This window comes from Raphanus sativus, chromosome 2 (assembly GCF_000801105.2).
Source record: "Raphanus sativus cultivar WK10039 chromosome 2, ASM80110v3, whole genome shotgun sequence".
Lineage (NCBI taxonomy): Eukaryota > Viridiplantae > Streptophyta > Magnoliopsida > Brassicales > Brassicaceae > Raphanus > Raphanus sativus.
In genome coordinates this window covers 19,363,429-19,379,936 of record NC_079512.1, presented here as the reverse complement: position 1 = coordinate 19,379,936, position 16,508 = coordinate 19,363,429, and the positions used below count along the sequence as shown (strand labels likewise).

Sequence of the window (16,508 nt, the reverse complement as noted above, 5' to 3'; positions counted from 1 at the left end):
GTCTGTTCCTATTCAAAGCGGATATCTCTCAATGTCAAGCCTTTCAATAGGTACTCCAGCAGTATGGTGATGCTATAGGCCAAGTGATCAACCTTTCCAAATCCTCCTCGGCATTTGGTAAGAAGGTGAACTTTAACCTTAAGTGCCAAATTCAGAACATGCTTGGGATCTATGCAGAAGGAGGAGCCGGTACTTATCTTGGACTCCCTAAATGTTTTTCTGGTTCTAAAATTGAGATGCTTGATTACATCAAAGAGAGGATGAAAGGGAGAATGTCAGGTTGGTATTCACGATTTCTATCTCAAGCAGGCAAGGAAGTTATTCTTAAATCTGTAGCCATGGCAATGCCTATATATGCGATGAGCTGTTTCAAGCTTCCTAAGACGACCTGTCATAACCTTACATCAGCAATGGCAGCTTTTTGGTGGAATTCATCAGAGGATAAGGGTAAAATTCATTGGTTAAGTTGGGATAAGCTCTGTCTCCCCCAAAAGACTCGGAGGAATAGGTTTCAAAGACTTAGAAACGTTCAATCAGTCTCTCTTGGCCAAGCTAGCTTGGAGAATTCTTCAAGATCCATCGTCTCTGTTTGGAAGTTTCTTAAAGAGCAAATACTTTCCAAATGGAAATTTCCTCACTGCAAAATTAGGCAGCAGACCTTCTTACGCTTGGCGGAGTATCCTTCACGGAAGGGATCTCTTGATCAAAGGGTTTGAGACATATGATAGGTAATGGTGAATCCACTTTTGTTTGGTCCACGCCTTGGCTTGCAGATGGAGATCGAATGCGTATCCCCCTTATGAAGACGCCTCTGATTGATCTTAATCTCAGAGTAAAAGATCTTTTACTTCCTCATCTCATCTCTGGAATATGGAGAAGTTAAATGATCTTTTTTATCCTCAAACCATCATCTCCAAGATCAAACCGGTCATCTCTTCTGCTAATTTCTTTTGCTGGAATCATACAAAATCAGGTGAATATACGGTTCGCTCAGGGTACTGGCTTGCAGAGAAAACAACAAACAAAGAAGCATATGCATCAGCCTCAATGCTCCCATCACTCAATGGCATTAAAGACTACATATGGACTTTGGAAACAGCTCCTAAGATAAAGATTTTTCTTTGGAAAGCAATCAGTTGAGCTCTCTCTGTAGCTGATAACCTTTTGGCTCGCGGTATGAAAGTAGACTTGCCAGATATGTGGTTTAGAAGGTGAATCCATCAATCACACGCTTTTCATTTGCACCCTGGCGAGACAATACTGGGCTTACAGTAACTTCCCATTGCCCCACTCAGGTTTCTCCACAACTTCAGTCTACTCTAACATTTTCTATGTTCTTAAAGCAAGAGAAAGTCAATCAATTCCTTTGAACATAAGAAGAGTGGGTCCTTGGATTATTTGGAGCATCTGGAAAAACAGGAATTCACATCTCTTTGAAGGTCATACCTCCAGAGCTCCTGATCTCATCTCTCAAACCTATGAGGAGGCAGATCACTGGTTTTTTATCAAGACTATGGAAAAGGAGAAAAAATCGATTGATCTTGCAAGGAAAAAGAGAATAATTTTTGACTGGAAACCTCCTCCTAAAGACTGGGTTAAATGTGATATTGGGTTTGCTTGGAACAAGACTACAAATGAAAGTGGTGCTTCTTGGATCCTAAGGAATAGTGATGGGAAAACTCTCCTTCATGTAGAAGATCTTTTGTGAATATACATAATATGTTGGATTCATCTTTGGAGAGCTAGTTATGGGCTATGGAAAGCCTTAGGAGTTTGCATTTAACTTCCCATTGCCCCACTCAGGTTTCTCCACAACCTCAGTCTACTCTAACATTTTCTATGTTCTTAAAGCAAGAGAAAGTCAATCAATTCCTTTGAACATAAGAAGAGTGGGTCCTTGGATTATTTGGAGCATCTGGAAAAACAGGAATTCACATCTCTTTGAAGGTCGTACCTCCAGAGCTCCTGATCTCATCTCTCAAACCTATGAGGAGGCAGATCATTGGTTTTTTATCAAGACTATGGAAAAGGAGGAAAAATCGATTGATCTTGTAAGGAAAAAGAGAATAATTTTTGGCTGGAAACCTCCTCCTAAAGACTGGGTTAAATGTGATATTGGGTTTGCTTGGAACAAGACTACAAATGAAAGTGGTGCTTCTTGGATCCTAAGGAATAGTGATGGGAAAACTCTCCTTCATGGTAGAAGATCTTTTGTGAATATACATAATATGTTGGATGCATCTTTGGAGAGCTGGTTATGGGCTATGGAAAGCTTTAGGAGTTTGCATTTTAACTCCATAATCTTTACAAGCGAAGACAAGGACCTCATTGCAGCAATATCCAAACCTCATGCTTGGTCCTCTCTCAAATTCTACTCTCAAACGATTTCTTTGCATCTCCATCATTTTTTGGACTGGCAGGTACAATTTGTTCCTCGCTCTGTTTTCAAAGGAGCTTTCCTTATTGCAGACAGTGTAATTCAAGGGGATCGCTTCCAATCTTACATCGCTGCAGGCTACCCATGTTAGTTAAGACATCTTTTTCAATAGCCTCTTGTTCCTATATGTATACGATTGCAGTAGATCCTCTTTATTTGTTTTGTAATGGACTCCCTCAGTCTATATAATTCCCCTTTTATATTTATATAATGAAAGTGTTAAAAAAAAGATATGCTGGACCAAAATTATCATTAAATTTTGGTCAATCTATTTTGACTCAATTAAACTAATTGTCAAAATTATAAAAAAAAAGATTTTAATCACAAAGGATTATAAATATATGAAGAACAACCGGTTGAAAAACTAATGTAACAATAATTATGAACGAAAACATTCAATCCTTTAGTTTCATATATTAAAAACATACTTAGACAACAAAAATATATTACGGTTCGGTTTCAATGTGGTAAGTTATATAATTTTTTTATAAATAAGTATGAAATTTTAATTAGTTGTATGTGATTCTGTAGAAAATATCAAACCAAGAAATTAGTGGCATTGAAAGTTTTGAACACGTACACGGTACACAATTGGGATATATATATATATAGTATATAATCGAATCTTGGATAGATATGGTATGATTCTGTAGAGAAAACAAAACCATTAATTAATTTACAGCCTTTTTAAATGGTATAACTGGTTTACAAGAGTAACTAAAATCTTGCTGGTTTAGTAATCTATACTATTATTTATGTTATTTATGAAGTGTTTTTTGCTGATTTGTCACATTCTCCATAATTTTAGCTAATTTTCATTATTTGTCATATTCTTATTAGTTTTTTAGATTAAATCATCAATTTATTAATTTAGATAATAAAAATATCTCGAAATTTCTAATGAATTATTAATTTAAATAGTATAAATATTTCAAAATTTCTAATTGGAATTATGATTATAATTATTTTAACTTTCACAAGATTCTTTCAGTTTTCGCTTAAATAATTAATTTATTAATTTAAATAATATAACTATTTCAAACTTCTAACTGGAATTACAATTATAATTATTTTAAGCAAGTTATGACCAATTATTATTTTCATATGATGTAAGATGTTTTAAACTTTATAGTTTTATTTTTCTCATTCATTCCAGGTTATCTCGATTATAACTTTTGACATCTATATTTATGTGCTTTTGATATTTTTTTTCTTTTTGTTGGAGTTCTATGTTTTTCTTCTTTCTTTGAGTTTGAAAGATTATGAACAGATCGGTTTTACTACATGGAGCGCGGTTTGCTTGTTTGTAAAATTTATATAATTTAATGTTAAATATAACTTAAATCTTTGATTTTTTTAAAAGTTAAGTTTTCTTTTTGTTTATATTATATCATTTATATCTAAACATATTAAATATTTCTATTTATTTTTTTGTAATCATGTTTAAATCTTTTTAAACAATTTAAGATACTCTACATTTAATAAAATATAAATTTTTATCAACTTATGTATATTATATATTTTCTTATAAATCATCCGAATGATTTTATAAATTATTATTTGAAGTATAGGTAATAACCTTTATTTCATATAAATATATAATTTTATAAATGTGTAATAGTTTTGAATATTTAAATCAATAAATTTTGATAACCAATAAAAATGATTCAATATTTCTGTAAGTATTGAAGCCATAATTTATTTTCAATATTAATTTTTTGGTATTTATTATTTTGTAAATGGTTATTTATTATAAAAATGTGAAATTTGTAGTAAACTTCAATATGAACGATTTCATGTTAAGTCACTACATAAATGTACTTTGGATAAATTGCATTACATATGCAGATATATTAGTCGTTGGTAATAGGTATAAAATTTATAAGAGAAAATAATCAAAATAACACTAAACCAAGTTTTTGTTTGCAAACTAGCACTAAAGATCCAAAGTCACAAAAATAAGTTTTATTAAAAGGATCATCTACCTTTATACCCCTAATTAGAAAAAATAGAGAATCCAAAATCATTTATCAGAGGCGATTTCCGACGTTATCCGTCGACGATCTCTCTCTCTCTCTCTCTCTCTCTCTCTCTCTCTCTCTCTCTCCTCCATGGCCTCCTTCGCGCTTCTTCGGTCTCTCCGTCGCTGTGAAGTCCCCAATCTCTCCTCTATTTTGCTCAAAATGGAACTTGGATTCTAGGGTTTTGTTCAAGCTTCGCTGATTTTTACTTGGTTTGCTTCGATTCTAGTCTCTCAACTGCGCTCATGTAATTGAGCTGTTACTCTGATTTACACAAAGATTACAACTTTAGAAATGAGTTCAGTTCAGTTTCTCCTTGGGTTTGCTTTGATTCTTGTTTAAACTTTATAAATTTTGCTGCAAAAGTGTAATCTTGGGATAATACTGTTGTTGGGGATCTCAGGTTTAATGGCGAGGCAAAGGCCAAAACAGGATTGGTTCTTCCAAGCTCGGTTTTGATGGGGAAGAATTGGGTTTTTGTTAAGAAGCAGAGAGTCATCATTGTCATGCCTTCTCTTCCTCTACCTGAGCCTTCTTTCACTCTGGAGAAGCCGCCGCCTGCAACTACTCATCCACAAGCTGAGCTTAGAGACTCTGTTGTTGCTGCTGATAATAGTTAAGAAACTGTTCGTGTGGTGGTACCAACTATTTTACATTACTGCCGACTATTTTATTGTAGCATTCGGCTAATGTCTTCTCAATCTCTTAATGCTTTGGTATATTATGGGAATAAAAGAGCTGTGGATGGTTTGGACCAAAAGGCTAAGGCTAGTGGTGCTTCTCAGTTGGTCGTTAAGGACCTCACGGAGGAGTTTGTGAAAGATTACATATGAACGAAAATGAAGACACTCAAGGTTTGGTCACACTCCTCACTCTTTGATTTAGTTTCTTATCAAACTATTAACGCTGATCTGCAGGATGTGGGAGCCATAGGGAAGCAAATAGAAGACGGAGTAAGACTAATGGGTCGTGGTGCTGATGAGATCAAATGGCCTCTTCATTTTGAATTACATTAGTCATTTCCATCAGTCTTTGGACTACTCTTGTTTAATTGGAAATGGCATGTTTTATTACAGGTCTCGAGAGTGACAGTTAGGGCCAAAGAAGTGGTGGAAGCGGCAGGAGGATCGGTGAGGAGAGTGTATTACAACAAATTGGGCTTGAGGGCGTTGCTTAAACCGGAATGGTTTGAGAAGAAAGGAAGGCTATTGCCAAAAGCAGCGAGACCGCCTCCGAAACAACAAGATAGGGTCGATAGCATCGGACGTCTTCCCGCTCCGAAGAAACCCATCCCGTTTCTTTCAGCTGAGGAAAACAAAGTCGAGTCTCATGTTGAATCGTGATGTTTGAGATAGGTTTTTTTAACGTTTCATGTTTTGGTTTAAGTTGTTTGTGTTGTTTCTTGTTCATGTTCTTACAAGAAAAAAAATTGAAAATGGCGGATTTTTATTGGACGAAATAAAGCCATTCTCTCGTTTAATTTTCTCATTTTCTGTACTTGTACGTTTTATTTTTCTTTTTCACTAACGAGACTGACGTATTCTAGAGCTATAAAACTGCATGAGTGTGGGATAATATACAAAAGTAAACGATAAAGTCTGTAATACTTGCTTGGTAACTCCATGGCTCGACCTGTCATTGCTAAGGTAAACATTTCTAGAGGGGTTTTTATACATGATTAGACATCAATCTAAAGATTTGGTTAAGCTTTCACTTATTAAGCTTTCACTTAGTAATTATTAAGCTTTACGCGTTATGCTGTAAATTTAGGATAGCTATCCTGAACAAGAATTGTCTTAAGATTGCTTTACTCGCCTTTTCTAAAATGTTTTAGAAGACTTTGTCAAATTTAGGAGAGCCATAATGAACAAAAATTGCCTTAAGATTGCCTTGTAAATTATTTTTGAATTGCTTTGTAAGGCTTTTCTCAAATTTAGGATAGCAATCCAGAATAAAGATTGTTTTAAAATTTATTTGTCGGCTTTTTGAATTGTTTTGGAAGGTTTTGTTCAAATTTAGGATAACTATCCAGAAAAAATATTTTCTTAGAATTTCCTTGCGCATTTTTATAGAATTGTTTTGGTTTTGATCTTTTTAACAGGTTTTCGACAGATGATTCAAGTCAACCTGAAAATGTTCAATAACCAACATTATTTACTATAAATGTTCAATACTTACTATCTTAACATTTTTTCTTATTAAATATAAAATTTTGAGGAAGCATTTCCTAATACTTTACTTGCTGTCCTAATATTTTTTAATTAAATATCAAATTTTCAGAAAACATTTTCTTAATATTTTACTTGCTATCCTAATATTTATCCTTTTTAATTAACTATTAAAATTTTAGGAAGCAATTCCTAAACATTTTACTTGATAACCTAATATTTTTTATTTTTAATTAATATATTAATGTTTTAGTAAGCTCTTTATAGCAAATTATTTTTTTATAAATTTTGATAATAGTTTTTTTTTGGAAGATCAAGTTCTAATTTAGGATAGCCATCCTGAACAAGGATTGTCTAACATTCCTTACACGCTTTTGATTCTTTTCGAAAACAGACTTATGCAAGAAAACACACTCATTTTAGTTTTCTGGAAACCCAACCTGAAAGTGCCAAAAGCTATATCCTATATAACATATGTGTTTTATAATGATACCACATTTAACATTTTCTTGATCGAATTATTGAAAATGCTTCGAGCTATCCTATTTTAATGTTCTCTGTTTAATATGTGTTCTCTATTTTGTAGACAATGAACTTTATTTGGTGACTTTTATAGCAAATAATTTTTTTATATAGATTTTGATTATGTTTTTTTGGAAGATTAAGTTCCAATTTAGGATAGTCATCCTGAACAAGGATTGTCTAACATTCCTTACACGCTTTTGATTCTCTTCGAAAACAGACTTATGCAAAAACACACACTCATTTTAGTTATCTGGAACCCCATCCTGAAAGTGCCAAAAGCTATATCTTATATAACATATGTGTTTTATAATGATACCACATTTATCATTTTCTTGATCGAATTATTGAAAATTCTTCAAGCTATCCTTTTTTAATGTTCTCTGTTTGATCTGTATTCTCTATTTTGTAGACAATGAACTCTATTTGGTGATTTTTATGGCAAATGAATTTTTTTATAGATTTTAATTATGTTTTTTTTTAAGATTAAGTTCCAATTTAGGATAGCCATCCTGAACAAGGATTATCTAACATTCCTTACACGCTTTTGATTATCTTCGAAAACAGACTTATGCAAGAAAACAACTCATTTTAGTTTTCTGGAAACCCATCTTGAAAGTGCCAAAAGCTGTATCTTATATAACATATGTGTTTTATAATGGTACCACATTTAACACTTTCTTGATCGAATTATTGAAAATGCTTCAAGCTATCCTATTTTAATGTTCTCTTTTTGATCTTTATTCTCTATTTTGTAGACAATGAACTCTATTTGGTGATTTTTATAGCAAATAATTTTTTTTATAGATTTTAATTATGCTTTTTTTGGAAGATTAAGTTCCAATTTAGAATAGCCATCATGAACAAGGATTGTCTAACATTCCTTACACGCTTTTGATTATCTTCGAAAGCAGACTTATGTAAGAAAACACACTCATTTTAATTTTCTGGAAACTCATCCTGAAAGTGCCAAAAGCTATATCTTATATAACATATGTGTTTTATAATGATACCACATTTAACACTTTCTTGATCGAATTATTGAAAATGCTTCAAGCTATCCTATTTTAATGTTCTTTGTTTAATATGTGTTCTCTATTTTGTAGACAATGAATTTTATTTGGTGATTTTTATAGCAAATGATTTTTTTATAGATTTTGATTATGTTTTTTTTTTTGAAGATTAAGTTCCAATTTAGGATAGCCATTCTGAACAAGGATTGTCTAACATTCCTTACACGTTTTTGATTCTCTTCGAAAACAGACTTATGCAAAATACACACTCATTTTAGTTATCTGGAACCCCATCCTGAAAGTGCCAAAAACTATATCTTATATAACATATGTGTTTTATAATGATACCACATTTCACACTTGCTTGATCGAATTATTGAAAATGCTTCAAGCTATTCTATTTTAATGTTCTCTGTTTGATATGTGTTCTCTATTTTGTAGACAATGAACTCTATTTGATGATTTTTATAGCAAATGATTTTTTTTATAGATTTTGATTATGGCTCTAACTGGTGACCATTCCGGGAACATGAGGAACGACTGGAACAATAAACAAAAAGGAATGAACATGAATATATTAAAAGGAATAGATGCAGAGAGGGATGAAATACATTTTCCCTCTAAATGGTAACCAACCAAAGGAATAGGTGCAGAGGGGAACATGATATCTAACTAACACATACAACATATTATGTTATTTTCCAGCTTAATTACTTGTTATGATATAGAACTAGTTTAACAATTGTAATAAAAAGTATGTAATTCTTGTTTTTTTAAAGAACTATGACGGTTTGTTTAGGTTAAATGAGTAGAATAGTTTTCACATATATAATAGAAGCAATGGACGTGGAGGACTAAATAAATTAAAATGTTAATTTTCTAATTCATGTTAACAGATATTAAACAAGTTTTGTTATTTTCCATTTAGTTCCTAGCCAAAATTGATAGGAAATATTTTCTTCTGTCGTTCCATATACGAAGAGGAATAATGAGGAACTATGTGTGTTCCATTTATGTCAAAAATTACCAATGAATGGTAAAAGAAAAAAAAGGAATTAACAGGAACGTATCATTCCCTCTTGTTCCTTAAGTTTCAAGAGGTCACCAGTTAGAGCCTATGTTTTTTTGGAAGATTAAGTTCTAATTTAGGATAGCCATCGTGAACAAGGATTGTTTAACATTCGTTACACTTGCTTGATCGAATTATTGAAAATGCTTTAAGCTATCCTATTTTAATGTTCTATGTTTAATATGTGTTCTCTATTTTGTAGACAATGAATTTTATTTGGTGATTTTTATAGCAAATGATTCTTTTTTATAGATTTTGATTATGTTTTTTTGGAAGATTAAGTTCTAATTTAGGATAGCCATCCTGAACAAAGATTGTCTAACATTCCTTACACTTGCTTGATCAAATTATTGAAAATGCTTCAAGCTGTCCTATTTTAATGTTCTATGTTTAATATGTGTTCTCTATTTTGTAGAAAATGAACTTTATTTGGTGATTTTTATAGCAAATGATTTTTTAATATAGATTTTGATTATGTTTTTTTGGAAGATTAAGTTCCAATTTAGGATAGCCATCCTGAATAAGGATTGTCTAACATTCTTTACACGCTTTTGATTATCTTCGAAAACAAACTTATGCAAAAACACACACTCATTTTAGTTATCAGGAACCCCATCCTGAAAGTATCAAAAGCTATATCTTATATAACATATGTGTTTTATAATGATACCACATTTAACACTTACTTGATCGAATTATTGAAAATTCTTCAAACTATCCTATTTTAATGTTCTCTGTTTGATATGTATTCTCTATTTTGTAGACAATGAACTATATTTGGTGATTTTATAGCAAATGAATTTTTTTTATAGATTTTGATTATGTTTTTTTTCGAAGATTAAGTTCCAATTTAGGATAGCCATCCTAAACAAGGATTGTCTAACATTCCTTACACGCTTTTGATTATCTTCGAAAACAGACTTATGCAAGAAAACACACTCATTTTAGTTTTCTGGAAACCCATCTTGAAAGTGTCAAAAGTTATATCTTATATAACATATGTGTTTTATAATGATACTACATTTAACACTTTTTTGATCGAATTATTGAAAATGCTTCAAGCTATCCTATTTTAATGTTCTCTGTTTGATATGTGTTCTCTATTTTGTAGACAATGAACTCTATTTGGTGATTTTGATAGCAAATGAGTTTGTTTTATTGATTTTGATTATGTTTTTTTTTGAAGATTAAGTTCCAATTTAGGATAGCCATCATGAACAAGGATTGTCTAATATTTTTTACACGCTTTTGATTCTCTTCGAAAAAGACTTATGCAAGAAAACACATTCATTTTAGTTTTCTGAAAACCCATCCTGAAAGTGCCAAAAGGTACCCTATATAACATATGTGTTTTTTAATGATACCACATTTAACACTTTCTTGATTGAGTTATTGAAAATGCTTCAAGCTATCCTATTTTAATGTTCTTTGTTTGATATGTGTTCTCTATTTTGTAGACAATGAACTCTATTTGATGATTTTTATAGCAAATGAATTTTCTTATAGATTTTGATTATGTTTTTTTTAAGATTAAGTTCCAATTTAGGATAGACATCCTGAACAATGATTGTCTAACATTCTTTACTCGCTTTTGATTCTCTTCAAAAACAGACTTATGCAAGAAAACAGACTCATTTTTGTTTTCTTGAACCCCATCTTGAAAGTGCCAAAAACTATATCTTATATAACAGGGCGGGATTTGATATTTTGTCAAATATATTTTAAATGTGTTTTTAAATTTACGTGATTGTGTTCATCTCTGATTCGGACCAATTTTTCATATGATGTTTGTGACTGTGTCATTGTTAATTTGTTTTGTAAAGATTGTGAGATATCACATTGTTTTTATGTATAATGGTGGTATGGATTTATTGTAGCAATCCAAACTTTAAAACTATTAATTTTAATGCCTAAGTTGTAATCCGGAGATGGTATTTGTTAAAATTCAAATTTCGATATTTAACAGTACTCCCTAACCATACACTAACATATTTAGTTTAAATTATGAAAATAAATTTTATAATTTACTTGTAATAATAACATGTATCATACTGATTTTGCTTAATTGTAAAAAAAAACTATCATTTAATTGTAATATTAACATGAATAATACCTTTCAAAGATTCACCAGTTACATATAATCATTTCTCATATACTTTTATGATTTGTCAAATAACATTAAAATTGTTATTTTAATTCCATGACGTGATGCTTAGATACAACTCTAACAACTGTTAACTCTAATTTTGTTTAGTTTCTATCTAAAATTATGTAAGTGGCTGGTCAACCCGAACTCTTTTTTACATAACATTATATTATAACTTATAAGTTATATTGTATTGTTGTATTGTAAATAGCATTGTATACGAACATTTGGCTGCTCTCTAGATATGTGTTATTCCATCTTTAAATGTTATTGTGTAAAATAATTTTTGTATTTATTGAATGTGATGAGCCTCCAGATTACATGTAGCAAGACATTTTTTATGGCGTTATACATATATGACAATATGAGCTAATCATTAGTGTGTGTATTGTGTATATTGATATTATCGTAGTTTTAACTTCTGTTACGGCATTTGCTAGTGTAGTATAGCCATAAGGAACTGAATTTAAAAAAAAATTAGAAATGATTCCACACTCCATTTTATTTTATTTATTAAATCGATAAAACCAAAAATCATTATATTCTGATAAAAACAAAATAATATTAAATAATAAATGTTTACGTGTCAACGTGAGATATGATTTAAATAGAGATAAAAAATTATATTGTTATAGATAGATTGCTTGTGTTTCTATTAACAATTAGCTAGATGTTGAATTAAATATAAATATTTATTATTTTATAAATACAATGTATTTAAAATTATTGACTTTTGTATCTGAAATTGTCATGTTTTTAGGTGTCTGGTAAATATTTTTTTCAGTTTAATTGGTATGCGAATGCATATTTAGCTTTTGTGGTCCAATACTCATATTTTTGATTAATGAACTTTAGTTATCGGGCTACTAATGGATTTTAATTTGTATTGCTACATAAAATGAATGGTTAATTGAACCGAAAGGAAAAAAAAAATACCTTGACTGTTTCACTCTAGCCGACGAAACCTAATCTTCTTCTTCCTTTCACTACCCCATTCCATCTTCGTTTCACCACCTCACCTTCTTCTTTCCCCACCTGATCGCATCTTCTTCTTCACCCCCTATAGATCATCTTCAATATAGTAACCAATAGATCCTCCTTCTATCTAAGCTCCTCTTCTTCTTCATTTCCATGGTTACTCTGTTTCAGAAGACTTTTTTCACTGAAGGCATTCACTCTGTTTCATAAACTTCCAGAAGCATCAATGGCGGAGTCCATCTGTTTATACCTGAAGGTACTCTCTTTCTACCACTCTCATCTAATCTTTCGTGATTTAAGCTTCTGTGTTTCTCTGCATGTTAGTTGTATCATCGGAATCAGCCTTCAAAATCTTCTCTTTTTTCTTCATAAGATTTAAAGTTATGGTTTTTAAAGCACTAAGGGTTTACTCATATTCTCAGGTTTTAATGTTTGATGTAAACAGGACGGTTCAGCGATTGTAATAAAACAACCAAAGAGATCACCTCTGTTCGTAAGGATGATAGTTCTGGTGTTTGCAATGGTATGTGGTCTCTACATTTGCTCTGTCTGCTTAAAACAGTTTAGTGTCGGAACCTCACAAACTTGTTCCAACTCGCATCACTACTCGGATTCATTACCAAAGCCACATACTTTCAATAGGTAAGTAACTTTTCTTGTCTCTTAGATCTGTTTTTTTTTTGTTTGTTTATTCACTTACAACTTTGAAACATATCTGAATGTGGGCACAATCCGGTGAGGTTCTTTGCGGTACTACGATGCACAGATTAGGAAATGGTTGGTTCGAAACGTTGTTGAATAGTCATGTCACTTAAGAGCAAAGTGGTGGTGGAGAGATATCTCAACCATTCGTTACCCAGTGCTTGAAAATATGAAGACAACGAATCAGTTAAGTGGAGAAGCTCCACTACTTGTGTAGGTAGAAGCTCAAGCAACGAAGGAAAACTTCGGCGTTCTCGATATTTGCAGAAACTGCCGCCGTCGAGATGAAGCGACTCAAGAAACCCTCGAAGAGAAGATGAGTCTAAGGAGAGCCCAAACAGGGAACAGATCGAAGCCCATCTAACTGAAGTTTTAATGAAACGATGTGTTTTAGATGCATGGACACGTGTCAGCTCCTCATCACTCGAATTTGTGACATGGATGCTGATGTGTCAGCAGGAGAGAACCAACCCTTCTTTATATAAATAGATATGTGTTTTTTTTAAATAATCAGAATTTCTAGTTTCTGGTTTAGAAAAGTGTCTAGTGTCTCTATTTCTATACTTCTTTTTGCTTCTACGTTATATAATACACATATGAAGTCTATGAGACTCATTCAATCTAGATAGTACTGTAGAGGTTTAGGTCGTGGAAGAAATTGTTACTGTGCTTTGAAGTTTGAACCAAGTTTTGTTGGGTTTTATTCAATCTCTTTTCTTGTCACTTGATACTTTCTGTTAACAAAGAGAGTTTTGTGTTATTTTTTGTTTCATGATTCTTAACTCTAACAAGAACAGAGACAGGCTTACTTGTTTTCCTGCTCGTTTATTTCTATCAGTACACTTTTATTGGCTAAACCAACATGTTTTATATGTGATGGTATTATAGGGGCTGGAATCAGTTTGAGGTCGATGAGACATTGTTTGGAGTTACAAGCACTTTTGACGAGCAACTGTATACCACAAAACTAGAAAGAGGTCCTCTGACGTCATCATCTCGTCACGCTGCGTTCTTCTTCTTCTTTAATCCCTTTCCCTTCTCCCGGACACGATCTCTCTCCACACCTCGTCGACGCTCTTCCCGTGTGTATCCGTTCCTCCCCCTCCTCCTCCGACGGCATCGGAAACCGTCGCTACCTCCATCGGCATCGGATCAGCAACATCCATCAGGAGCGAAGACTCCTCAGCGGCCGGTGGATCCGATGCGGAAGTCTCGTGTAGAATCCCTTCGACAGTCTTCATCTAACCGGGACGGTGTTGGGATTGTGAAAGCCCATGTCCAACTCTATTTATCCGATTAGTACGATATTGTCCACTTTGGGCCTTAATGGCAAGCCCGCATGGATTTACATTTGGTTTCCATTCCAAAAGGCCTCGTACTAATTAGAGTTGGACTTCTCTTTATATATTAGACACTCCTTGTCTAATTTTCCAATGTGGGACTTAGTTTGATATCTCACATTCTCCCCCTCAAACTAAGGATCACATTCATCTCGTGTCCCACAACTGACTTTCAGGATCTTTTGACTTGATCTCTGCCACACACACCTCTCATCGTTCCTAACTCATAGGATATACCCATTCTTCTCTCGAAGGGTATTTAGGTCTTCTTCCAGATTTTTCGTCAACCGCTCTGATACCAATTGTTGGGATTGTGAAAACTCATGTCCAACTCTATATTGTCCATTAGTACGATATTGTCCACTTTAAGCCTTAATGGCAAGCCCGCATGGATTTACTTTTGGTTTCCATTCCAAAAGGCCTCGTACTAATTAGAGTTGAACTTCTCTTTATATATTAGACACTCCTTGTCTAATTCTCCAATGTGGGACTTAGTTTGATATCTCACAGACGGTAACCGTAGTAACCGTCGAGAATCCTCGCGTTGGGATCTCGCCTGAACAGTTGAGGTCTTATAGAGGAGGAGGAAGGGATGCGACGAGATGTTCGCCGGAAACGTGTTCGCCAGAAACGTCTTCGCCGGAGATGATCGAACAAATTAGATTCGACTCGTTCGTCGAAGTCGTGAAAGATCCAAAATTATTTTTTTCTATTTATTTTCTGTCGACAGAGAAGAAGCGTCTTTTTAATTGAGGGTACTTGAATCTTTTAAACAGTTAATGAATGTCATTTGTGTGATTTTCTCTTTATGGTGTCATTTTTGAGACAAAAACTTTAAAAATGCTATTTTGGACAATTGTCCAATTTATAACTTTGGAATATTGTTTCTATGTTACAATAGAAACATATTTCCACTATTCTTAGCTTGAGACGGTGTTGAAGTTATTGGGATAAGCATGAGAAGATGCTAGTCCGAGAATATTGGAGTATCTTTAGAAGATAGATATGTATCTAGTAGTTAAGATTGATATCGCCTTATTGTATATAAGAGGCGTGAGACTTTACTTGTAAATCCATCTTGATCAATACAAAGTATTACTAGATCTTTCATGGTATCAGAGCTTTTCTAAAGCATGACGAAAAACGAAGATAAGCAAATCGAAAGCAAGATGGAGGGAGCGGCGAGCAAAATCGTGACGTCTCCATACGCTTTGTCTCTTTCGGATGATCAGAGAACGTGATCACGAAGGTCGTGTTCAATGGTAGAAACTATGATGAATGGGAAAGAAAGATGAGAACCGGACTTCGAGCAAAGAAGAAGCTGGGTTTCGTCAACGGCACGGTAAAGCCTCCAGAAGAAGGATCCGAAGAAGAAGAAGATTGGTTGACGGTGAACGCGATGGTGACATCTTGGATTTTAATACCATTGATCCAAAACTCAGGTCTAGCATCACACATCGTGAGATTGCTAAGGATTTGTGGGATGCCATCAAAGCGCGATTTAGTGTCAGAAGTGAAGTGAAAGTTCAGCAATTGAAAGAAGAATTGATGAACTGCAAACAGAGAGATGTCTCGCTTGAGACATATTATGGGAAGCTACAAGTAATTTGGGAGGATCTCGCGAACTATGAGTTCAAACCAGTGTGCAGCTGTGGTGGATGTAAGTGTCAAGGATGCACATGTGACTTTGTGATGCAACTGGAGATGGCACGAGAGAAAGAGAAACTTCATCAGTTTTGTCTCGGTTTGGATGCGTCTCTCTATGGGAATGTTCGATCAGCAATTGTGAACACTGATCCCCTGCCGAGTGTTGATCATGTGTATGCTATGGTGGCAAGGGAGGAGCAGATGTGATCTTCCGATCGAGACAGAGTGAAGGAACAGAGAGGGGAAGCTATGGCTTTTGCAGTCAATGCAAGTGGAGGTCAGACCAGAGGCCCCAGCAGAGGAAATTTCTGTAGCCACTGCAATAAGACAGGACACGACACTACAACTTGCTATCAGTTGCATGGATATCCTGACTAGTGGCTCGAGAAGTATGGAAAAGGAAAAGGAGGGAAGACTCCTCAACAAGGAAACAAAGGGAAAGGAGTTGCTCTCAATGCGACGCCT

General features: G+C 33.5%; 2 protein-coding genes across 13 annotated transcripts; both read left to right on the top strand.

Annotated features, from left to right (window-relative positions):
• Positions 1-2,021: 2,021 nt before the first annotated feature.
• On the top strand, positions 2,022-2,528 carry LOC130508606 (uncharacterized). Its single transcript, XM_057004188.1, has one exon. It carries the CDS (start codon positions 2,022-2,024, stop codon positions 2,526-2,528), a length of 507 nt encoding a protein of 168 aa, XP_056860168.1.
• A 1,935-nt stretch (positions 2,529-4,463) lies between these two features.
• On the top strand, positions 4,464-5,946 carry LOC108822416 (54S ribosomal protein L10, mitochondrial). Of its 12 annotated transcripts, none has more exons than XM_057002489.1 (5): positions 4,482-4,756; positions 4,862-5,073; positions 5,195-5,312; positions 5,376-5,411; positions 5,535-5,946. In XM_057002489.1, the coding sequence occupies exons 3-5, from the start codon at positions 5,298-5,300 to the stop codon at positions 5,799-5,801; spliced, it is 318 nt and encodes a 105-aa protein (XP_056858469.1). In that variant the 5' UTR covers positions 4,482-4,756; positions 4,862-5,073; positions 5,195-5,297; the 3' UTR covers positions 5,802-5,946. The 12 variants fall into 12 exon arrangements, 11 of the variants coding, with proteins under 11 accessions (XP_056858469.1, XP_056858470.1, XP_018451008.1 ...); XM_057002490.1 differs by having other exon boundaries at positions 4,862-5,096; XR_008942462.1 differs by having other exon boundaries at positions 4,464-4,756; positions 4,862-5,312; positions 5,376-5,430.
• The last annotated feature ends 10,562 nt before the right edge of the window (positions 5,947-16,508 follow it).

Excerpts from the sequence above, each read along its gene's own strand:
- LOC130508606 (XM_057004188.1), top strand. The coding sequence starts at position 2,022 with ATGGAAAAGGAGGAAAAATCGATTGATCTTGTAAGGAAAAAGAGAATA.
- LOC108822416 (XM_018595506.2), top strand. Across the intron at positions 5,412-5,534 it reads GGAAGCAAATAGAAGACGGA|GTCTCGAGAGTGACAGTTAG; the intron begins GTAAGACTAATG and ends GTTTTATTACAG.